At 47.8% G+C, this 23632-nt stretch overlaps 1 protein-coding gene across 4 annotated transcripts in view; it reads left to right on the top strand.

Annotated features, from left to right (window-relative positions):
* Positions 1 to 23632, top strand: part of GLB1 (galactosidase beta 1) — a 304228-nt gene that overhangs the window by 77308 nt on the left and 203288 nt on the right. For all 4 annotated transcript variants that reach the window (XM_070727400.1, XM_070727399.1, XM_070727401.1 and 1 more), the window contains exon 2: positions 7022 to 7191. In XM_070727400.1, the coding sequence (XP_070583501.1) occupies positions 7022 to 7191 (170 nt within the window). The remainder of the gene's footprint in view (positions 1 to 7021; positions 7192 to 23632) is intronic.

Here is a 23632-nt window from a genome sequence, read left to right as displayed (position 1 = left end):
TCTTTTCCGAAACCCAGTCTCACTTTCTTCCGCTTATACTGACAACTTTTGTTTTCTGCTCAGTCACTCTCTTGCTGTTATTATGTTGCAATGGCGTCCGCAATCAGCAACTTCCTTAACACTTTCCCTTTCTTCTTTTCAGCCTCCTCTTCGCACTATAGATATTCAGTCTTCTTCCAAATAAAGCTACTAATTATTTTTAACTTATAGTCCATCAAAAAAAAAAGAAAAATGTAGTGAAAAATTTAATTTCAATCAGCTGTCAGTTTCGCAGCGTGTGGTTTTAAATTCCTCGGTCTTTCAAGGTAACAAAAAAACTTGCGGTCCTTTCAGTTACACTGTTCTTTTTCGCCTTTTATGTTAAATATTTAAACAGTACCTGGGGTTGTTCGATCTTTATGAGTTCTTAGTTAATTTCGATGTATCTTGTTTTCTCTGGTCTGATTCCAATCACTCTTCCTCTTCCTGCTGTGTGGACACTGCTGCTTCGGCCGGCTGCCGAAGCATTTGTTCTTTTCAAGTGAAGTTTATGGGGTATATTCCTCGCCCCCCCGGGCAGTGACGAATTGCCCTAAGAGCTTCAGATAACCCCCTTCAACAATCCTGACCCTCCGAGCCAGATCGCACCGATAAAAGCGGTACTTCCAATGGAAAAAGTGAAAGTGTCAGCGGAGTTCCGCTTTGACACTTCCTAGCGCAGTCGTGTTGCCACCGGAAGCTAACCCAGGGCCATTTCCAAGGCAGTTAATTTTATTGATAGCCAACAATTCTATCTGTATGTGTCACATGTTTTTTTGCTGAATTTGAAAATTAAGGGAGACTAGGATAGATCTATTTCGGCCTTATTTTGGCCTCATCAGCTAGCCATACCCACTGGGACTTGAACCTGCAAACTTTGCCTTGTAAGGCAGAGAATTATCCTCTAGGCAACAGTATCCAATCCCTTCAGCTCTGCACCAGGGAAGGGTTACATATTTTTGTGTCGAATCACGAAGATATATACAGTAATACCTCGTCTTACGAACCTAATTGGTTCCCGGGGGAGGTTCGTAAGATGAAAAGTTCGTAAGATGAAACATTGTTTCCCATAGGAAACAATGTAAAATCAATCCGTGCAACAAAAAAAACGCAAAAAAACGCCACCGCCGAACTGCCACCTTTTGAAACATCTGGGGGCTTCTCGGCGGCCTCCCGAACACCAAACGCCAAATCCGAACTTCCGGGTTCGGCATTCGGGAGGCCACCGAGAAGCCCCCCGCCTTTTTTAAAAGGTGACAGCTGGGCGGCGGGGCTTCTCGGCGGCCTTTCGAACGCCGAACCCAGAAGTTCGGCAAAGGTTCGGGTTCGGGAGGCCGCTGAGAATCCCCCCGGCTGTTTCAAAAAGTGATAGCTGGGTGGCGGGGCTTCTTGGCAGCAGCGGCGGCAGCGGATTCATAAGAAGGAAAAAGTTCGTAAGAAGAGGCAAAAAATTTCTGAACCCCGGGTTCGTATCTCGGGTTGTTCGTAAGACGAGGGGTTCGTATCATGAGGTACCACTGCATTAGATTTGTATGCCGCCCCTCTCATCAGACTCGGGGCGAAATCTTGTGTAATTTCTGCATTCAATATTTGTTTATCTTCTTCACTTACTATTTTCCCAACATTAAGGAGTCCTATATTTACCTGTTCCTCTTCATAAAAATCCTCATAATATTTTTTCATTATCTTCTCTACTTGCTCTTTACCATATCTAACCTCTCCACTAGGGTCTCTCAATGCTGACGTACATGATTTCCCCCCTCTTTTTCAAATATCTTGCCATTGATTGCATTGATTTTGTCCCCCAGCTCAATATTTTTGTCGCATTGTCATTCTCATCTTATTCCATTGGATATCATCATAAATCTTCAATTGTTTCCTTTTCAATTTCAATAGGATATTCCATTCCCTACTCTTTGTTAATCTCAACTGCTCTTGTATCAAATCTATTTCCCCTATCTTACTCTCCCTCCCTTTATCTACCCCACCACTTTCTGATATTTACTTCCATACATATACATTGCCCCTCATATAAGCCTTGCGTGCATCCCAAACAATTGATTGTTGAATATCGCCTACATCATTAATTCTAAAATATTTACATAACTCTGTCTGCAGCTTATCTTTATCTTGTTCATTATAAGTTACGACTGCATTATATCTCCAAATTGTTTTATTACATTCCTGACCTATTTCCAATTCTGCCATTAGTGGGGCATGACCGGACAACCAAATATCTACTTTTATATCTAATTTTTAAACTTGTATATTGCCCACCCTTATCTTGCTGAATAATAATTTATTTATTTATTAGACTTGTATGCCACCCCTCTCCGAAGACTCGGAGCGGCTCACAACAATAAAGCATAGTACAAAGCTAATTATTAAAACAGTTTAAAACCCTTAATGTAAAAACAATCAAACATACCAAACATACCATGCATAAAATGGAGCAGCCCAGGGGAATCAATTTCCCCATGCCTGACAGCAGAGGTGGGTTTTAAGAAGTTTGCAAAAGGCAAGGAGGGTGGGGGCAGTCCTGATCTCCAGGGGGAGTTGATTCCAGAGGGTTGGGGCCGCCACAGAGAAGGCTCTTCCACTGGGCCCTGCCAGACGACATTGTTTCATCAACGGGACCTGGAGAAGGCCAACTCTGTGGGACCTAATCGGTCACTGGGATTCGTGCGGCAGAAGGCGGGCCCAGATATATTCTGGTCCGATGCCATGAAGGCTTTATAGGTCATAACCAACACTTTGAATTGTGACTGAAAACTGATTGGCAACCAATGCAGACTGCGGAGTGTTGGTGCGACATGAGCATATCCGGGAAAGCCCATGATTGCTCTCACAGCTGCATTCTGCATGATCTGAAGTTTATGAACACTCTTCAAGGGTAGCCCCATGTAGAGAGCATTACAGTAGTCAAACCTCGAGGTGATGAGTGCATGAATGAGCAGTGACTCCCGGTCCAGGTAGGGTCGCAACTGGTGCACCAGGCGAACCTGGGCAAACGCCCTCCTCGCCAAAGCTGAAAGATGGTTCTCTAATGTGAGCTGTGGATCAAGGAGGACACCCAAGTTGTGGACCCTCTCTGAGGGGGTCAATAATTCCCCCCCAGGGTAATGAACGGACAGATGGAATTGTCCTTGGGAGGCAAGACCCACAGCCACTCTATCTTATCAGGGTTGAGTTTGAGTCTGTTGGCACCCATTCAGACTCTAACAGCCTCCAGGCACCAGCACATCACCTCCACTGCTTTGTTGACTAGACATGTACAGCTGGGTATCATCAGCGTACTGATGATACCTCACCCAATGCCTCTGGATGATCTCACCCAGCGGTTTCATGTAGATATTAAATAGCAGGGGGGAGAGGAGTGACCCCTGAGGCATCCCACAAGGGAGAGACCTAGAGGTCAACTTCTGACCCCCCACTAACACCGAGTGCTAGAGGTAGGAGGAGAACCACTGAAGAGCAGTGCCTCCCACTCCCAACCCCTCCAGCCAGTGCAGAAGGATACCATGGTTGATGGTATCGAAAGCTGTTGAGAGGTCAAGAAGCACCAGGACAGAGGATAAACCCCTGTCCCGGGCCCACCAGTGATCATCCATCAACACAACCAAAGCAGTTTCCATGCTGTAGCTGGGCCTGAAACCTGACTGTTGAGGGCTTGGATAATCAGCTTCTTCCAAGGACCGCTGGAGCTGGAGCGCCACTACCTTCTCAACAACCTTCCCCATAAAGAGAAGGTTGGAGACTGGACAAAAGTTGTTGGGAATGGCTGGGTCCAGGGAAGGCTTCTGTAGAGGGCCAGGAAGGAACCCCTCCCCAAAGAAGCGTTGACAATCTCCTGGACCCAGCTGTGTGTCACCTCCCTGCTGGCCGAAACCAGCCAGGAGGGACACGGATCCAGAAAACAGGTGGCGGAATTCACAGCTCCAATGGCCTTGTCCACTTCATTAGGTGTCACCAGATCAAACTATTCTGAGACAGATGGACAAGGACGGGCCCCAGTCATCTCGACTGACTCATTGTCAGTCGACTCTGTTATCCAATCGGAGTCGAGGTCTGCCCGGATCCGAGCGACTTTATCAGCAAAAAATGTGTAAAAATCCTTGGCACTGCTCTACAAGGGCTGCTTAACTCCTCCCTGGTTAAGAAGGGAGCAGGTCACTCTAAACAGAGCGGCCAGGCGAGATTCCGCTGATACAATCAAGGCGGCATGATACACTCATCTTGCCACCTTGAGCGCCACTTTGTAAGTCTTAATGTGAGCTCTTACAAGTGTTCGGTTGGATTCGGACTTACTCTTTCTCCAACGCTTCTCTAGACGTCTCTTCTGGCATTTCAACTCCTAGAGCTCCTCGATAAACCCAGGAGCTCTCCGAGGTCTAGTGCCACAGAGAGTTCGCAATGGCGCAATGGCGCAATCTGGTCAAGAGCCTCCGTCGCAGCTTTGTTCCAGGCCACGGCAAGAGACTCTGCTGAACTCTGGATGAGTGCATTTGGTATAGCCCCAAGCGCCCTCTGAAAGCCCTCTGGGTCCATCAGGCGTGGGGCGAAACCACTTAGTCGGTTCCACCTCCCTGCGTGGGAGGATTGGAGCCATGAAGTCAAGCCACAGTAAGAAATGGTTTGACCATGACGAAGGCAACACTTCTAAGCCCCTTAGTCTCAGATCATTACTCAATGGCTCAGAGAGGAATACCATGTCGGGTGCGTGTCCCCCCTCGTGAGTCGGACCCTGTACTACTTGAGTCAGGTCCATGGCTGTCATGGTGGCCATGAACTCCTGCGCTAGCCCAGAGGTTTCACCGAGCAATGGTAGGTTAAAGTCCCGCAAGACAATACGTCTGGGGAACCTCCTGCTATTTCCGATCACATTTGTTAATTGCATATTGAAATCTGCCAAAAACGTTGTGCCCTCCATAAAGTTATCCAACTTCTTCTTTGTGTTTATTATAAATTGTTTTGTTTTTGCATTTGGGGCATAAATTGCCACCAATGTCAATTTCTGTTTATTTATTTTCCCTTTAACAAACAACCACCTCCCTTCTCTATCTTTCTGAACTCCAACCTCCTCAAATAAAACCTTTTGATTAATAAGAATCGCAGTACCTCTACTATTTTGCATTCCTCGAGATTCATATACCCATTTCCAATTTCTATCATTAACCAATTTATCCCTTCTTCCCCATCTTTTATGTGTTTTTATTAAAAATCATAATATCCACCTTATTTTGCTTAGCCATCCTCAATATCCTATAATGTTTCAAATCCGTTCCCAAACCATTCACATTTAAACCATTATAATACACTCATAATATACAAAATATACAAAATAACCCTTTCCCCCTCTTGTTTGCTCTTGATTTACTTATTTTCCCCTGCCCCTTTCTCACCCAATCACACATGCCCCAGTGCCTCCCCCCGTGCTCCAAGAAAAACCCTTGTCCAATCATGAGGCACCTCTGCTGATTATGTTCTTACATTGCTGAGCTCCACTTGCAACCACTTTTTAATATATTTTGGGGGGGAAACCCTCCCACCCTCCTTTAATTAACCATTGAATGATACCTTCTTTTACTTTTTTCCCATCTCCCCCCAAAGAGAATAATAATTAACAATAGTTTCTGGAAACATCTCTCAAAGGAGGCAACAGAGTTTCAACTCTTCACTTCTTCGCTTTCCTCTCACGCTGGGCTCTTGGTTTTCTCTTCTGCTCCTTTCTAATAGCCTCCACCTTCTCCAGCAACTCCTTTACCTGCTCCTCCATTTGCCTTTCCTCCTCATCTGGGGTACCACAACCGCTGGAATAATCTTCTCCTTCTGCTCCTTATGGCCCTCCATCTGCTCCGCTTTGTCCAAAATCAACACCCAGTTGGTTCAATAGTACCTTCCCCTCCTCCAATGATCATGCTTTGAACATCTTATTTTCCTGGAGCATCAAAATAGCAGCAGGGAAAGTCCAGATAAACTTTACTTCACTTTGATATAAAGGGCTTGAGATTGGGCGTAAAGCAGCTCTCACTTTCAAAGTTTCCCAGGAGAGAGCTCTGAGGACTCTTTTCTCGTTTCCATCTTGATTAAGGCTAGCACAACCTTTCAAATACTTTTCAAATACTAAATCATTTCAGATTTCTTCTCACTGGCGAAGGCCATAACAATGTCTCTTTGCCTCTCCGGGTTTCTACCTGGAACGCCCCAATGAACGCGTTCTGTGTCATCAAAAATGCATTTCGTTTTCATCCAATCGAAAAGTGCTTCAGCTAATTTCAATCCTGGAGCAAAATCTGGTCTAAACCACGCAAACATAAATTTCTTCTCCTTTGACGATCCTCCAGATTGATAAGCCTATAATTACATTGCTTACAATCCTTGGTTTGGCTTTTAACTTGTTGCTCTAATTTCTCAATTTTTCCATCTGACTCATCTGCTCCTCTTTTAACTATTTTAATATCTTGCAAAAGATTTTTGAGCACCCCCTCCATTCGTTGAAATCTTTGTTCAAAGCATCCAACAATCTGAAGTAATTTCTCTAGTTTCGTTTCAATTTTTCTGAGGCTAGGATCTGCTCCTTCTGCCATTTTTTCTCTTTTGTACTCACTTTGTGATAGCGAAAGACGGTCCATCTTCCCTTAGAGCCACAAATCTTAGATTCTCTTTGAACTTCTGTAATTGCTATACAACTCTGCATATCTGCAAGAGATATTTATGATGTTTTGGGGGAGATTTTTCATTTTTTTTTCAATTTTTATATCAGAGCTCTTCTAGGTGCGTCTAGAGCTGTCTGTGACGTATGCGTAATCTCCCTGTGGTAGAAGTTATGAACACAAATAATCCTGAGGCTAAATGAATTATATTGAACATTAATGTTAAGGTTAAAATTGACACAGTTTCTATTTTACAAGGGCTATTTTTTCACACACTATTATTAAATTATATATTGCCTTCTGCTGTTGACAAATTACAGGTTTTTTGTCTAAATGATTTTCTTTCGTAGGTTACATCCCAGAGAAACTTTCAAATTGATTATGCTCGCAACTGTTTCCTTAAGAATGGAAAACCATTCCGCTACATTTCAGGCAGCATCCATTATGCCCGGATTCCCCGTTTCTACTGGAAGGACCGTCTCTTGAAGATGAAAATGGCTGGCCTTGATGCTATTCAAATGTAAGTAACACTGGAACTCTCAGACCCCTGAAGACAGGAATTTACCTGAGGTTTATGGTTGCAAATAATTGAAAATGTAGCATCATAAGATGATGATAAAAAATGTCAAATACTTGCAGTACAGGTAACAATTATTTTCTTCAATAAAGAATACTCAGGCAGTGATGTGCTGCTGTCTGTTAGTGCTCACCGTGCGCTCTGTGCATGAGAGATTCAGCTGCTGTGGATATGCAGCTATCAAAATGTCACACGAATGAGATTTGGCTCATTTTCACCTTTTTTTGCTTGCACGCATACGAGATTTGAAGAAGCAAAAACCGGCAAAAATTGCTGGTATCTCACCAATTGCCTGCATGTATGGCTACTGACCTACCAGAGCCATGCATCTGGGCACAACCAATTTACTGGGGCTGCGCACCTGGTTTCATCAGCTGCTGCACACCACTATTCAGAGGCCCCTTTATGACCTGCTCGTCATGATTATCTGTGGGATTTTTGTGATGCCTTGAGGCAGATGCACAGGGAACAAGCGGTTATGACAAAACAAAAGCATCTAGACCAACCCCCTTCCCAAGCAGGTGACCTTTACAGAATTGGATGGGACCTTAAGGAGGTCATCTAGAATCATAGAGATCATCTAGTCCAACCCCCTTCTCAAGCAGATTTCTACAGAATCAGACAGATGGAACGGACCACAGAGGTCATGTAGTCCCACCCCCTTCTCAAGCAGATTTCTACAGAATCAGAGAGATGGAAGGGACCACAGAGGTCATCTAGTCCAACCCCCTTCTCAAGTCAGTGACATCTACAGATTCCCAAACAAATTAACAAGTGTTGGAAGGGACCCTGGAGAGAGAGAGAGAGAGAGAAATGCAAAGGGAGTTTAAGAGATTACCATGTTGCAGTGTGTTCCCCCGGCCAATTTAGGAGGTCAGAATTTGTCAAATGTGTATGGGTGGAAGGAGAGGGTGGGACTGGATGACCACCAAGGTCCCTTCTAACTCTTGTTAAATGTGTCTGAGTGGAGGGCGGGGGTGGCCCCCTACCCCCACGTCTGGGGCCTCCAAATGTTTGCCTCTCTTGACACTTTCTTTTGTCATAAATACTCCACACATCGTAAAAATTCCAAAGATTACCATGAGGAGCAGGTCATAAAGGGGCCCCAGACAGCAACCAGCCTTCACTTCTGTCCTTTGCTACCTAGGAGTCTCTCCCAACCCTCTTTTGAGAGGACTGCTCTGATTGGGTTCCCAAATTAGCTTTTAAAGGATTAGCTTGTTGTGAGGCAAGGAGTTCCACCAGCCAATTTAGCAGCCTAAGAATTTGACCGGAAGACCAATTCTGCTGCTTGTGCAGAGGGTTGGATTAGATGGTCTCTGAGGTCTCCTCCCTCTCTATCATTCTATTTCATTCTCCTGCTTGAGCTGGGGGTCAGACTAGATGGCCACCGAAGTCCCTTCCCTCTCTATCATTCTGCAAGTCTCCTAAATGAGAAGGGTGGTGAGACTAGATGGCCACTGAGGATCCTTCCATCGCTATCATTCTGTAAGTCTCCTGAATGAGAAGGGGGGTCAGACTAGATGGCCACCGAGGTCCCTTCCCTCTCTATCATTCTGTAAGTCTCCTGAATGAGAAGTGGGGTCAGACTAGATGGCCACTGAGGTCCCTTCCCTCTCTATTACTCTGTAAGTCTGCTGAATGAGAAATGGGGTCAGAATAGAGGGCCACTGAGGCCCCTTCTCTGTCTATCATTCTGTAAGTCTCCTGAATGAGAAGGTGGGTCAGACTAGATGGCCACCAAGGTCCCTTCCCTCTCTTTCATTCTGTAAGTCTCCTGAATTAGAAGTGGGGTCAGACTAGATGGCCACCAAGGTCCCTTCCCTCTCTATCATTCTGTAAGTCTCCTGAATGAGAAGTGGGGTCAGACTAGATGGCCACTGAGGTCCTTTCCCTCTCTATTACTCTGTAAGTCTCCTGAATGAGAAGTGGGGTCAGAGTAAAGGGCCACTGAGGCCCCTTCCCTGTCTATCATTCTGTAAGTCTCCTGAATGAGAAGGTGGGTCAGACTAGATGGCCACCGAGTTCCCTTCCCTCTCTATCATTCTGTAAGTCCCCTGAATGAGAAGGTGGATCAGGTCAGACTAGATGGCCACCAAGGTCCCTTCCCTCTCTATCATTCTGCAAGTCTCCTGAATGAGAAGGGGGGTCAGACTAGATAGCCACTGAGGTCCCTTCCCTCTCTATCATTCTGTATGTCTCCTGAATGAGAAGGTGGGTCAGGTCAGACTAGATGGCCACCAACGTCCCTTCCCTCTCTATCATTCAACGTGTGTGTTTGTGCATGAAAGAGCAAACTGTCCCATTTTTTCCTTCCAAAAGTAGCATTTTGTAACAACTGTTCTGATTGGTTGGTGGCGAAGTGTCCCATGTGGCCAAAAGGCTGTGGCTGAATCTGGATTTTTGTGGCGAAAGGGCTGGGGCCAAGAGCTAGGGGCCTTTGGGCGAGGAAGAGAAGGCAGCGGCCGATTAGCTGCTGCGGAAGAAAGAGCTTCGTCCAAATGGCGGAGGCAAAAAGTCCCATCCCCTTGCTTTTATACTAAGAGTTTTAAATTGCTTTTAATCATTGGATTTGTATTGTTTTGTTGTTGTGAGCCACTCTGAGTGTTCGAAGAGGGGCGGCATACAAATCTAATAAATATAATATAATATATAATATATAAAAGGTTGGGAGTCACTAGTCTATATAATGCATTTATTTATTTTATTCAGAAACAAAGTTTATTCAAGAACATGCTTTTGTAAGCCAAAATCAGATTTTAAAAGATTAACAGAATTGGAAGGGATCTTCTAGGTCATCTAGTCAAACTTCCTGACCAAGCAGGTGACCCTACACCAGTCTCCACAGGTGGCACACAGAGCCATATCTGCTGGCACAAGAGCCATTGCCTTACCTTAGCTCCAGTGCGCACGTGCATGCAGCCAGCTGATTTTTGCCTCTGGGAGGGTGTTTTTGGCTTCTAGGTGACCCCCGGGGAGCATGGGAGTGGGATTTTCACTCTCCACAGGCTCTAGGGAAGCAGGCCTACTGGGCCCACCAGAAATGGGCCATTTCCAGGCATATTGGGCCCACCAGAAGTCAGGAGATGGGTCATTTCCGGCCTCCAGAGGGCCTCTGTGGGGGCGAGGGGAAGCCATTTTTGCCTTCCCCAAACATTGAACTATGGGTTTGGGCACTCGCGGCAGTTTTCCCTCTAATTTTTTTTGGGGGTGGGTGGAAAAGTATAGTGTCTGAGCGGCAGTCCCTTCGGGACTGGGCGGCACAGAAATAATAAACAAACAAACAAACAAACAAACAAACAAACAAACAAACAAATTAAAAACCCACCCTGTTTTGCTTCAGAGAATTTCAAAATAAGATACTGTACTGTGTGTCTATAACAGTGAGCTCATAATAGGGCAACTGTATCAATATCAAAATGCCACTTAAATAGTTGAGCTAGTTTCAAACTAGATTTTGATTTTCTTTCTCTCTTCCTTACTCCCATTCTTTTTCTTTCTCTTTCCCTCTCGGCTTCTGGGCAGGTTTGGAAAACTCTGAGTTGATGATGATTTTTAAGTGAGCCATGGCTCACTGCTCAGCTTAGAGGGAACTATGACTCGCGGATGTACAATAGTCCGCACATATGCTCTTTTGCCATCTGAGGAAAAAATGGTTTGCCATCACTACTATATAGTATAGACCCATGATGACAAATCTATGACATGCATGCAACAAGTGGCACATGGAGCCCTCTCTGTAGGCATGCAAGCCGTTGACCAGCTGAGCTCTATTGCACATATATGAATGTCTTCCGCTAACCAGCTGATTTTTGGATCAGACAAGCTCATGCTTTCTCCTCACTTTCTTCAGCCCATGCCTTCCCAGATCTCTGGATATTCCACCCAGCTCTGCTTGGGCACACAAGGCTTTTCTCCCAGCTTGGTTTGGGGAAAGATGCTTTTTCCTCTTCCCAGCTCCGTTTAGGGAAAGATGCTTTTTTGCCCTCCCAGCTTTGTTTGGGGATGGAAGGCTCTTCCCCTCTCCCACCGCTGTTTTGGAATATGAGGACTGGGCGGCATAGAAGTATAAATAAGTAAGTAAGTAAGTAAGTAAGTAAGTAAGTAAGTAAGTAAGTAAGTAAGTAAGTAAGAAAAAATTCCCTTCTTTTTTATTAAAAGAAATTAATAATAAAACAAAACCAAAATCTGTTAATATTATTACTATCTTCTCCTCTTTTTCCATCCCTGTCTCCTCCCCCCCTTGTGTGTGTGTGAACTCTTGAACCATTTCCAATAACAGGTGAGGGCTATTGGAAATGGTTCAAGAGTTTACACACACACACACACAAATGGCTGGGGGTTTTTTTCTCTGTTATTTGGGTGCTTTTTACCATATGCTTTAAATCAAGAGTCGTTTCTCTCACTTTCTCTCTCCCTCTCTTTCCATCTTGTTCTGTCTGTTGCTCTCTCTTTTGTTCTCTCTCTCTCTTGTTTTCTTTCTCTATATATTGGTTTCTCTCACTCTTTTTTCTCTCTCTTTCTTTCTTTCTCTTGTTCTTCCTCTTGCTATCTCTCTCTCTCCCCCCTCTTTCTCTCTCTCTTTCTCACTTACTTTCTCTCTCCCTCTCTCTTTCCATCTTGCTCTGTCTGTTGCTCTCTCTCTGTCAGCGAGGGGGCTGCGAGAGCGCTTTCTCTGAGCGCTTCGGGAACGCCTGCCCTGCCTCTACTGCAGCCCCCTTGCTCAAAGCTCAGGATGAAAGCGCTCTCAGCGAAGGGGCTGCGAGAGGGGCAGGGCGGGCATTCCAGAAGTGCGTGGAGAAAACCTTCTCGCAGACCACTGGCTGGGAGCGCAGAAGTGGAGGAGGAGAAGCCACAGCCCCTACCATTGCTGCAGCCAGCGCCGCGGAAGAAGTCGTGCCCCAAGGCAGGAGGCAGAGGAGGAGAAAGCTGGAGAAGGGGCGGATTGGGCGAGTGGGGGACAGCGGCAAGAGGCCAGGGGCGCAAGGGGGCCGGAGGCACCGTGGGGAGGCAGGGGCGGCCGCGGCTCCCTTTCCTTCCACCCATGTCTACTGCTGGCGCCTCCCTTCCCCCCCCCCGTGGGCTGTCAGGGGGATGGGGAGCGAGCGCCCTTGGAAAAGGGTGTGCGGGGGGGGTATTTTGGGGCGCACACGTGCAGCTTACAGTGAACAGTGGTTCCAGTCCATTTCTCTCATCCAAGGTTCGATTTATTAACAGAACCATGCTGGTTACACTGTAGCCATTTCGATACTAATTTCCTTCCAGTACCCCACCCAGGTTAAGGTTCATCCCTCATCCCCACACCCACAAGTTCATCATGAGGATCAGTCTGGTTGCAAGGATTCCACCGACTTCCTCCTTACATCTGTTGGTGCAGAACAAAAGATGACCTTGGACTCTAAGGAAGGAATTTGTTGTGGCTAGTAACTTTCCCTCTCATGCAACTACCCCTCCCAGTACCATGATACTATACTACTGTGGCAGGCCAAAGTCTCTACCTCCAAATGATGGCTTTGACCTGATAGGCCAAAGAGGAAACAACTCCTGAAACAATGGAATAAAACACACAAGGGTTAATATCGCTTTTAACCTCCCCCCGCCGGGGAGGACCATTTGGCTTGGTTAATATTTTTCGTGGAATCGTTTAATTAACCTATTGACTTTGACATTTCAATTCTTAACCCAGGTAGCCTCCGACAAAGATAACCCTTCCAATGGATTAAGTAACATAATTGGCTTCGGAAAATTTGGGAATACAAAATATTTTTATTTCATAGTTTGTTTTCCCCTGTACAACTACAGAGGGAAGGGTGGTTTTGCATGAGGCCGGATATTGGACCCGATCACTGGTTTAAGCAGCCTGCAGCAGATTACAGGGTGCATTTTCCCTAGGATTCTAGATAATACAAGCTGCACCATGACTGCCTTGATCACTTTCACTATTGGGAAAGGGCCTAGAAATGTTGGGCCTAGCTTTTTGCTAGGCAGTTTTAATCAAATGTACTTGGTTGACAGGAAATCCTTATCTCCCACTCTAAAAGGGGGTTGGAGTGATCAATTTTTGTCTACTTGCTTCTTGTAGGCTTCTGTTGCCTCAACAAATGCCTTCTTGGTATCCTCCCATTCTCTCTTCAGTTTTTCCATCCACTTCATCAGCATGTTAGATTGGGGAATTTCCATAGGCAGTTCAAGCATGGGAACTGTCAGATCTGCTTCGCTCAGAATTTAGGCAAGTAAAACCCAGAATCCATTTTGAACTTCAAAGATCACTTTTACTAAATCAGAAGTGAATGCAACAAAAAAGAGAGCAAAGTCTGAGGAAAAAGGCATGAGATGCCTATTACAAAGTAACCGCAACACCCCACTTGGCAGTTCATCCAGTCCACAATGTCCATAAGTGTCAGGTGGATGCATCTTCGCTGGCACGTCACACTCCTGGAATGTATGGCCATTAACCTTGGCTTGGTGATAAGCAGGCCTGCTCTGCGCATTTGTGTCAGCCTTCAGCTGTCCCCCTTCTTCACCCTTTCTCATGCAAAATCAAAACTCCCCTGGGTTCCTCCAACAAGCTTTCCCCCCAAATCCCAAACCCCCACCCCTGTTTCTTTAGGACAGCAGAAGTGAAGTTGAAGATAGGAAGAAAAATGCAGCGAGGTTGAAATCTTGACCATTGGTGATTTGGAAAGGAATTAGTCCCGTACTGCTGTGTACTGAGCTGTTATACACTACTTCCACAAAATCTAATAGTTCAGCCCAATTGTCCTGCTGGTAGCCCACATAACATCTGAGGTATTGTTCCACTAGGGTGTTAGCTTTTTCAATGGCCCTATTAGTGGAAGGGTGGAAAGCTGAACTAAGTCCTTGAGTAGAGCCAATGGTGTGAACAAATTCTCTCCAGAACCTGCCCGTGAATTGGACACCCCTGATCTGATATCTGTGGAATATCATGACTTTGAAGTATATCATTAAACAAAAGGGGCAACAATTCATTCATATAAGTTTATAAAATTCTCCTGTGTACCCATTAGGTCCTGGTGCTTTGGCTTGTTTTAACCCTTTATTTACTCTAGCAATCTCATCCTGTGTAATTTTTGCATTCAGTATTTGTTTATCCTCTTCACTTACTATTTTCCCAACATTAATAGTTCCTACATTTACCTGCTCTTCTTTATACAAATCCTCGTAATATTTCCTCATTATCTTCTCCAGCTGCTCTTTATCATATCTAACCACTCCACTAGTATCTCTTAATGCTATTATACATGATTTTTCCTTCCTCTTCTTTAAATATCTTGCCCTTCGTTTCATTGATTTTGTCCCCCAACTCATTATTTTTTGTCTCATTGTCATTCTCTATTCTATTGGATCTCATCAAACAATTTTAATTGTTTCCTTTTCAATTTCAATAGGGTATTCCATTTCCTTCTCTTTGTTATTCTCAATTGCTCTTTTATCAAATCTATTTCCCTTATCCTGCTCTCCCTTTCTCTGCCCCATCTCTTTCTTATATTTACTTCCATACTTATATATTGTCCCCTCATATAAGCCTTACATGCATCCCAAACAACTGATTGTTGTATATCACTTGCATCATTAATTCTAAACTAGTCACTTAATTCAGTCTGCAATTTATCTTTATCTTGTTCATTTGATGTTACCACCGCATTATATCTCCAAATTCTTTGATTACGTTCATGACCCATTTTCAATTCTACCAGTCGTGGGGCATGATCTGCCAACCAAATACTTTTAATTTCTACTTTTAAAACTTGTATGTTTCCCACTCCATTCATTAGTATATAATCAAGGCAGCTAAATGTATGATGTCTTGCTGAATAGTAAGTGCTTCTATTTGGTAGATCTGCATGAAGATCCACCATATTAAGTCTATTAAATGTAACATTCTGCTATCTCCAGTCCCCATGGTTAATTGCATGTTAAAATCTGCTAAAAATGTTGTGTCCTCCATAAAATTATCCAGCTTTCTCTTTGTGTTTATTATAAATAGTTTTGTCTTTGCATTTGGGGCATAAATTCTCACCAATGTCATTTTCTTTTTATTCATTTTCCCTTTAATAAATAACCACCTCCCTTCCCTATCTCTCTGAACTCCCACCTCCTCACTTTTGGTGAATCAAAATTGCAGTACCTCTACTATTTTGTTTACCACGAAATTCATATATCCAGTTCCAATTTTTATCATTTACCAGTTTGTCCCTTCCTCGGTGTCTTTCATGTGTTTCTGTCAAAACCATAATATCCACTTTGTTTTTCTTAGCCATCCTTACTACTAGAAGGGGGATAAAACCTTCTTCAGATATATTAGTGATAGGAAGAAGAAAAACTGCAGCATCACAAAGCTTAGGACCGGGAATAATACATGCATTGATGGGAATAAGGAGATTGCTGACCATTTCAATAGCTACTTCTGTTCAGTTTTCTCAAAAGACACCTTACAATATACTATAGAGGGATATAGCATTGCTTCCAGCTATACGGATTCAGCTCCAGTGATCTTAGAAGCCGATGTCTTAGAAGAACTTGAACGATTAAAGATAAATAAGGCAATGGGTCCAGATGGCATCCACCCCAGAGTTCTTAAAGAATTCAGATCTGTCATTGCTACCCCCCTGACTGATTTGTTTAACCAATCCCTGTTAACAGGAGATGTTCCTGAGGATTGGAGAATGGCCAGTGTTGTGCCTATCCACAAGAAGGGCAGTAGAGAAGAAACTGGTAACTACAGGCCAGTTAGCTTGACATCAGTTATAGTTAAAATGATGGAGAATCTACTCAAAAAGAGGATAAATCAGCACCTAAAAAACAATAACTTATTGGACCCAAATCAGCATGGCTTTACTGAAGGCAAATCATGTCATACTAATCTCATTGATTTCTTTGACTATGTCACAAAGGTGTTGGATGAAGGTGGTGCTGTGGATATTGCCTATCTGGACTTCAGCAAAGCCTTTGATACGGTTCCACATAAAGAGCTGATAGATAAATTAGTGAAAATTGGACTTAATCTCTGGATAGTTCAGTGTATTTCAAGCTGGCTGAAGCATAGACATCAGAGAGTTATTGTTAATGGCGAGTATTCTGAGCAGAGACAGGTTACAAGCGGTCTGCCACAAGGGTCTGTTCTGGGTCCCATTCTTTTTAATATATTTGTGAGTGACATAGGGGAAGGTTTGGTAGGGAAGGTTTGCTTATTTTATTTATTTATTTATTTATTGGATTTGTATGCCGCCCCTCTCCGGAGACTCAGAGCGGCTAAACAGCAACAATAAAACAGTGTACAATAGTAATCTAATATTAAAAATGATTAAAAACCCATTAATATAAAAACCAAAAATACATACATACATACCATGCATAGAATTGTAAAGGCCTAGAGGGAAAGAGGATCTCAATTCCCCCATGCCTGACGGCAGAGGTGGGTTGTAAGTAGCTTGCGAAAGGCAAGGAGGGTGGGGGCAATTCTAATCTCTGGGGGGAGTTGGTTCCAGAGGGCCAGGGCCGTCACAGAGAAGGTTCTTCCCCTGGGTCCTGCCAAGCGACATTGTTTAGTTGACGGGACCTGAAGAAGATCCACTCTGTGGGACCTAACCGGTCGCTGGGATTCATGCAGCAGAAGGCGGTCCCTGAGATAATCTGGTCCGGTGCCATGAAGGGCTTTATAGGTCATAACCAACACTTTGAATTGTGATCGGAAACTGATCGGCAACCAATGCAGACTGCGGAGTGTTGGTGTAACATGGACATATTTGGGAAAGCCCATGATTGCTCTCACAGCTGCATTCTGCACGATCTGAAGTTTCCGAACATTTTTCAAAGGTAGCCCCATGTAGAGAGCGTTACAGTAGTCGAGCCTCGAGGTGATGAGGGCATGAGTGACTGTTAGCAGTGACTCCCGGTGATGAGGGCATGAGTGACTGTGAGCAGTGACTCCCGGTCCAAGTAGGGTCGCAACTGGTGCACAAGGCAAACCTGGGCGAACGCCCCCCTCGCCACAGTTGAAAGATGTTTCTCTAATGTGAGCTGTGGATCAAGGAGGACGCCCAAGTTGCGAACCTTCTCTGAGGGGGGCAGTGATTCCCCCCCAGGGTAATGGACGGACAGATGGAATTGTCCTTGGGAGGCAAGACCCACAGCCACTCCGTCTTGTCTGGGTTGAGTTTGAGTTTGTTGACACTCATCCAGGCCCCAACATCCTCCAGGCACCATCACATCACTTCCACTGCTTCGTTGGCTGGACATGAGGTGGAGATGTATAACTGGGTATCATCGGCGTATTGATGATACCTCACCCCATGCCCTTGGATGATCTCACCCAGCGGTTTCATGTAGATATTAAATAGCAGGGGGGAGAGGACCAACCCCTGAGGCACCTCACAAGGAGAGAGACCTAGAGGTTGACCTCTGACCCCCCACTAACACCGATTGCAACCGACCAGAGAGGTAGGAGGAGAACCACTGAAGAACAGTGCCTCCCACTCCCAACCCCTCCAGCCAGTGCAGAAGGATACCATGGTCGATGGTATCGAAAGCCGCTGAGAGGTCAAGAAGCACCAGGACAGAAGACAAGCCCCTGTCCTGGGCCCACCAGAGATCATCCATCAACACGACCAAAGCAGTTTCCATGCTGTAGCCAGGCCTGAATCCAGACTACTGAGGACCTAGATAATCGGCTTCTTCCAAGGACTGCTGGAGTTGAAGCGCCACCACCTTCTCAATAACCTTCCCCATAAAGGGAAGGTTGGAGACTGGACGGTAGTTATTGAGCATGGCTGGGTCCAGGGAAGGCTTCTTGAGGAGGGGGCGCACAAGTGCCTTCTTATAAGGAGCCGGAAAGGACCCCCTCTCCAAGGAGGCGTTGACAATCTCCTGGACCCAGCTCCGCGTCACCTCTCGACTGGCCGAAACCAACCAAGAGGGACACAGATGCAGTAGACAGGTGGCGGAACTCACAGCTCCAATGGCCTTGTCCACTTCATCAGGTGTCACCAAGTCAAACTCCTCCCAGACAGATGGGCAAAGACGTTTAGCCCCAGTCACCTCAACTGACTCGTTGTCAGTCGACTCTGTTTTACAATTGGAGTCGAGGTCCGCTCGAATCCGAGTGATTTTATCAGCGAAAAAGGTGTTAAAATCCTTGGCACTACTCTACAAGGGCTCCCCAACTCCCTCCTGGTTAAGAAGGGAGCAGGTTACCCTAAACAGAGCAGCAGGTCGGGATTCCCCTGATGCAATCAAGGCGGCATGATACGCGCATCTTGCCGCCTTGAGCACCACTTTGTAAGTCATAATATGAGCTCTTACAAGTGTTCGATCGGATTCGGACTTACTCTTCCTCCGTCGCTTTTCTAGACGTCTCTTCTGGCGTTTCAACTCCCGGAGCTCCTCATTGAACCACGGAGCTCTACGGGGTCTAGTGCCATGGAGAGGTCGCAACGGCGCAATCCGGTCGAGAGCCTCCGCTGCAGTCTTGTTCCAGGCCTCAGCAAGAGACTCTGCCGAACTGTGGATGAGTGCATCTGGAATAACCCCAAGTGCCCTCTGAAAGCCCTCTGGGTCCATCAGGCATCTGGGGCAGAATTTCTTAATCGGTTCCGCCTCCCTGCGGGGAAGGATTGGAGCCAAGAAGTTAAGCTGCAGTAGAAAATGATCTGACCATGACAAAGGCAGCACTTCTAAGCCCTTTAGTCTCAGATCATTACTCAATTGTTCAGAGAGGAATACCATGTCGGGTGCGTGCCCCCCCTCATGAGTCGGACCCTGCACTACTTGAGTCAGGTCCATGGCTGTCATGGTGGCCATGAACTCCTGTGCTATCCCAGAGGTTTTCACCGAGCGATGGCAAGTTAAGGTCCCCCAAGACTATAAGCCTGGGGAACCCCATCGCCAGCCTGGCTACCTCCTGCAGCAGCACAGGCAGGGCTGTGGACATGCAGCTGAGAGGCAGGTACATGAGTAACAAGCCCACCTGAACCCCTAAGTCCAACTTCACCAGGAGGGACTCGCAACCCGCAATCTCTGGAGCAATGAGTCTATGCAGGCACAGGCTCTCCTTGGCTATAATAGCCACTCCTCCCCCCTTCCCTGGGGTCAAGGCTGATGCCAAACTTCTGGGTTTGCCATTCGGGAGGCCTCCGAGAAGCCCCCCGGCTGTTTTAAAAGGTGACAGCCAGGCGGCGGGGCTTCCCAACGGCCTCCCGAATGCCGAACCTGGAAGTTTGGCAAAAGTTCGGGTTTGGGAGGCCGCTGGGAAGCCCCGCCGCCCAGCTGTCACCTTTTAAACAGCCGGGGGGCTTCTCGGAGGCCTCCCGAACGCCAAACCCAGAAGTTCAGGTTTGGCGTTCGGGTTAAGGAGGCTGCTGGGAAGCCCCCTGGCTGTTTCAAAAGGTGACAGCCAGGCGGCGGGGCTTCCCAGTGGCCTCCCGAATGCCGAACCCAGAGGTTCGGCAAAAGTTCGGGTTCGGGAAGCTGCTGGGAAGCCCCGCTGCCCAGCTGTCACCTTTTAAAACAGCTGGGGGGCTTCCCAGCGGCCTCCCAAAGCCGAACGCCAAAGCCGAACTTCCGGGAGAAGCGCTGGGGAGGAGCTGAAGGGCCGGCTTGCCTCCCTCCCCAGCGCTTCTCCTAGGAACACAGGGATGGCGAAGGGGCGGGGGGAGAGAACGGGAGGCTCAGCACTCCGTCAGGGACAGCGCTGGCTGTCAAATTTTCTTTTTAGCCCTCCACCCCAGCGCTAAAAAGAAAAGTTGACAGCCAGCGCTGCCCCTGACGGACTGCTGAGCCTCCCGTTCTCTCCCCCCGCCCCTTCGCCGTCCCTGTGTTCTTGGGAGAAGCGCTTGGGAGGAGCAGAAGGGCTGGCTTGCCTCGCTCCCCAGCGCCTCTCCCAGGAACATAGGGACGGCGAAGGGGCGGGGGGAGAGAACGGGAGGCTCAGGACTCCATCGGGGCAGCGTGGCTGGCAACTTTTCTTTTTAGTGCTGGGGAAAAGCAGAACAGCCAGCTTGCCTCCCCAGCGCTAAAAAGAAAAGTTGCCAGCCAGCGCTGCCCCTGACGGAGTCCTGAGCCTCCCGTTCTCTCCCCCCCGCCCCTTCGCCGTCCCTGTGTTCCTGGGAGAAGTGCTTGGGAGGAGCAGAAGGGCTGGCTTGCCTCGCTCCCCAGCGCTTCTCCCAGGAACACACGGACGGCGAAGGGGCAGGGGGGAGAGAATGGGAGGCTCAGCACTCCGTCAGGGGCAGCGCTGGCTGGCAACTTTTCTTTTTAGCGCTGGGGAGAAGCAGAACGGACGGCTTGCCTCCCTCCCCAGCGCTTCTCCTAGGAACACAGGGACGGCGAAGGGGCAGGGGGGGAGAGAACAGGGGGCTCAGCACTCCGTCGGGGGCAGCGCTGGCTGGCAACTTTTCTTTTTAGCGCTGGGGAGGAGCAGAATGGCCGGCTTGCCTCCCTCCCCAGTGCTTCGGCCAGGAAGACAGGGACGGCAAAGGGGCGGGGGGGGGGGAGAACGGGAGGCTCAAGACTCCTTTAGCGATGGCGGCCCGGCTTCCGGGTTTCTAAGTTCTGGGCTTGCACGCATTAATCGCTTTTCCATTGATTCTTATGGGAAACATTGTTTCGTCTTATGAACTTTTCACCTTACGAACCTCCATCTGGAACCAATTAAGTTCGTATCATGAGGTACCACTGTATTATAATTAGGAACTGTTACAATTATTATATTTGCTATTACTGTTACTGATACTTTAATTAAACTTTCAATTGCATTATATATTTAAGATAGAAAAGTAGTATAATTGAATGATAGAATTGAGTGAACTTATCAAGCAAATAAAAATGTGGATCATAACCACAGTTCAGAAAATAGCCAAAAGAACAAACCCATCTCTACCTACAGCTTCACCCTCTATGCAAAGATCCATAGATACCATGTTAGCTACAGAAAAATAAAATAATTCATCCTTGCCGAGTTTTCTCTTTCTCTCTTTCTCTCTCCCTCTCTTCCTTCCTCTCCTTCCTCTCTCTCTCTCTCACTTTCTTTCTCTCTCTCTCATTCACTTTCTTTGTATCTCTCCCTCTTCCTTTCTCTCTCCTTCTCTATTCCTCTTTCTTTCTCCCTCTTTCTCTCTCTCTGTCCCTCTTTCTCTCTCTTGCTTTCTCTCTTTCTCACTCATTCTCTTTCTATCTCTTCCTCTTCCTTTCTCTCTCCCTATCTCTCCCTCTTTCTTTTTCTCTCTCTCTCTCTTGCTTTCTTTCTCTCTGTCCCTCTCTCTCTTGATTTCTTCCTCTCTCTCCCTCTCTTCCTTTCTCTCCCTCTCTTGCTTTATTTCTCTCTCACTCTTTCTCTTGTTTTCTTTCTCTCTTTCACTCCTTATCCCTTTCTCTCTTTCTTTCTTTCTCTCTGTCCCTCTCACTTGATTTTTTCTCTCTCTCTCACTGTTTCTCTCTCGCTTTCCTTCTATCTTGTTCTCTCTCTTGCTATCTCTATTTCTCTCCCCCTCTCTTGCTCTCTCTTTTTCTCTTTCTCTCTCCTTCTTTCTTTCTATCTCGCTCTTTGTCTGTTGATCTCTCTCACACATTCTCTTTCTCTCTCTTGTTCTCTCTTTCTCTCTTCCTTACTTCTCTGCGGAGGCCGGGGGCGGGGAGGCTTGGCACCGGCACATTTGCAATGGGCAGGGGCGGGGGCAGCCACATCTCCCTTCTCCCACTGCCTATGTCTACCGCCGGCGCCTCAGGTTTCTCGGGCGGGAGCTGCCACTTCCCTCCAGGCAGCCCAGCCAGGCAGCTGCACTTTCTATGGCCGCCTGGCTGGGCTGCCCAGAGGGGAGTGGCAGCTCCCGTCCGAGGAACCTGCAGTGACGGCCACCAGCGGTAGATATAGGTGGGAGAAGGAAAGGGAGCCGCGGCCACAGCCGCTCCTCCCCTGCTGCGGATGGGCGGGTGCCGAGCCTCTCGGTTGTGGTCTCTCTGTCCCCATTCCCCTGCCAGCCCGCCTGGCATGGAGCGGGGAAGCTCGGCACCAGCATTTGTGGTGGGCGGGCACGTGCGCGTCTCTTTCTTTCACCCACTGCCGTCGCCTCCAGCCAAGCCGGCAGCAGTCGCCGGGAGTTCCTTGGGCGGAATCTGCTACTTCCCTCTGGGCAGCCCAGCCAGGCAGCCGTAGAAAGTGCTGGAGTTGACGGAGGTGGGTGAAAGAAAGAGCCCTGCCCACGCCCGCCCTCCGCGAATGCTGGTGCCGAGCGTCCCCGCTCCACACCATGCGGGCTGGCAGGGGAATGGGGGCGGAGAGGCCACAACCAAGAGGCTTGGCACCCGCCCATCCACGGCGGGGGTGGTGGTGGCCACGGCTCCCTTTCCTTCTCCCACCGGCAGCCATTGCCGCAGGTTTCTAGGGTGGGAGCTGCCACTCCCTCTGGGCAACCCAGCCAGGCAGCTGTAGAAAGTGCACAGATTTTTGCACTTTCTACGGCTGTATGGCTGGGGTGCCCGGAGCGAAGTGGCAGATCCCGCCTGAGGAACTCGCGGCGACTGCTGCCAGCTTGGGTGAAAAAAAGAGACGCGGCCGCAGCTGCCTGCCAGCCGCAAATGAGCTGGTGCCGAGCCTCACCGCTCCACGTCAGGCGGGCTGGCTCGTGGATGGGGGCGGGGAGGCCACAACTGAGAGGCTCGGCACCCGCCCATCTGCAGCATGGGGAGAACGGCTGCGGCCGCGGCTCCCTTTCCATCTCCCACCTATATCTACCGCCGGTGGCCATCACTGCAGGTTCCTCAGGCGGGAGCTGCCACTCCCCTCTGGGCAGCCCAGCCAGGCAGCTGTAGAAAGTGCAAAGATTGGCGGCGGGTGGCCACGTCTCTTTCTTTCACCCACCGCCGTCGCCTCCAGCCAAGCTGGCAGCAGTCGCCTGCCACTTCCCTCCGGGCAGCCCAGCCAGACAGCCGTAGAAAGTGCAATAATCTCTGCACTTTCTATGGCTGCCTGGCTGGGCTGCCCAGAGAGAGGGGCAGCTCCTGCCTGAGGAACCTGCAATGATGGCCACCCCGCGGTAGACATAGGTGGGAGAAGGAAAGGGAGCCGCGGACGCAGCCGTTCTCCCTCTGCCGCAGATGGGTGTGCCGAGCCTCTCAGTTGTGGCCTCTTCGCCCCCATTCCCCTGCCAGCCTGCCTGGTGCGGAGCGGGGAAGGTTGGCACCAGCATTCACGGTGGGCAGGTGCAGGCGCAGCTCTTTCTTTCACCCACCACCGTCGCCTCTAGCCAAGCCGGCAGCAGTCGCCGCGACTTCCTTGGGCGGGATCTGCCACTTCCCTCCGGGCAGCCCAGCCAGACAGCCATAGAAAGTTCATTAATCTCTGCACTTTCTACAACCCCCTTGGTGGGCT

This window comes from Erythrolamprus reginae, chromosome Z, assembly GCF_031021105.1.
Source record: "Erythrolamprus reginae isolate rEryReg1 chromosome Z, rEryReg1.hap1, whole genome shotgun sequence".
NCBI lineage: Eukaryota > Metazoa > Chordata > Lepidosauria > Squamata > Dipsadidae > Erythrolamprus > Erythrolamprus reginae.
The sequence above is the reverse complement of the archived record's forward strand: the minus strand, read 5'-3'. Positions and strand labels throughout refer to the sequence as shown.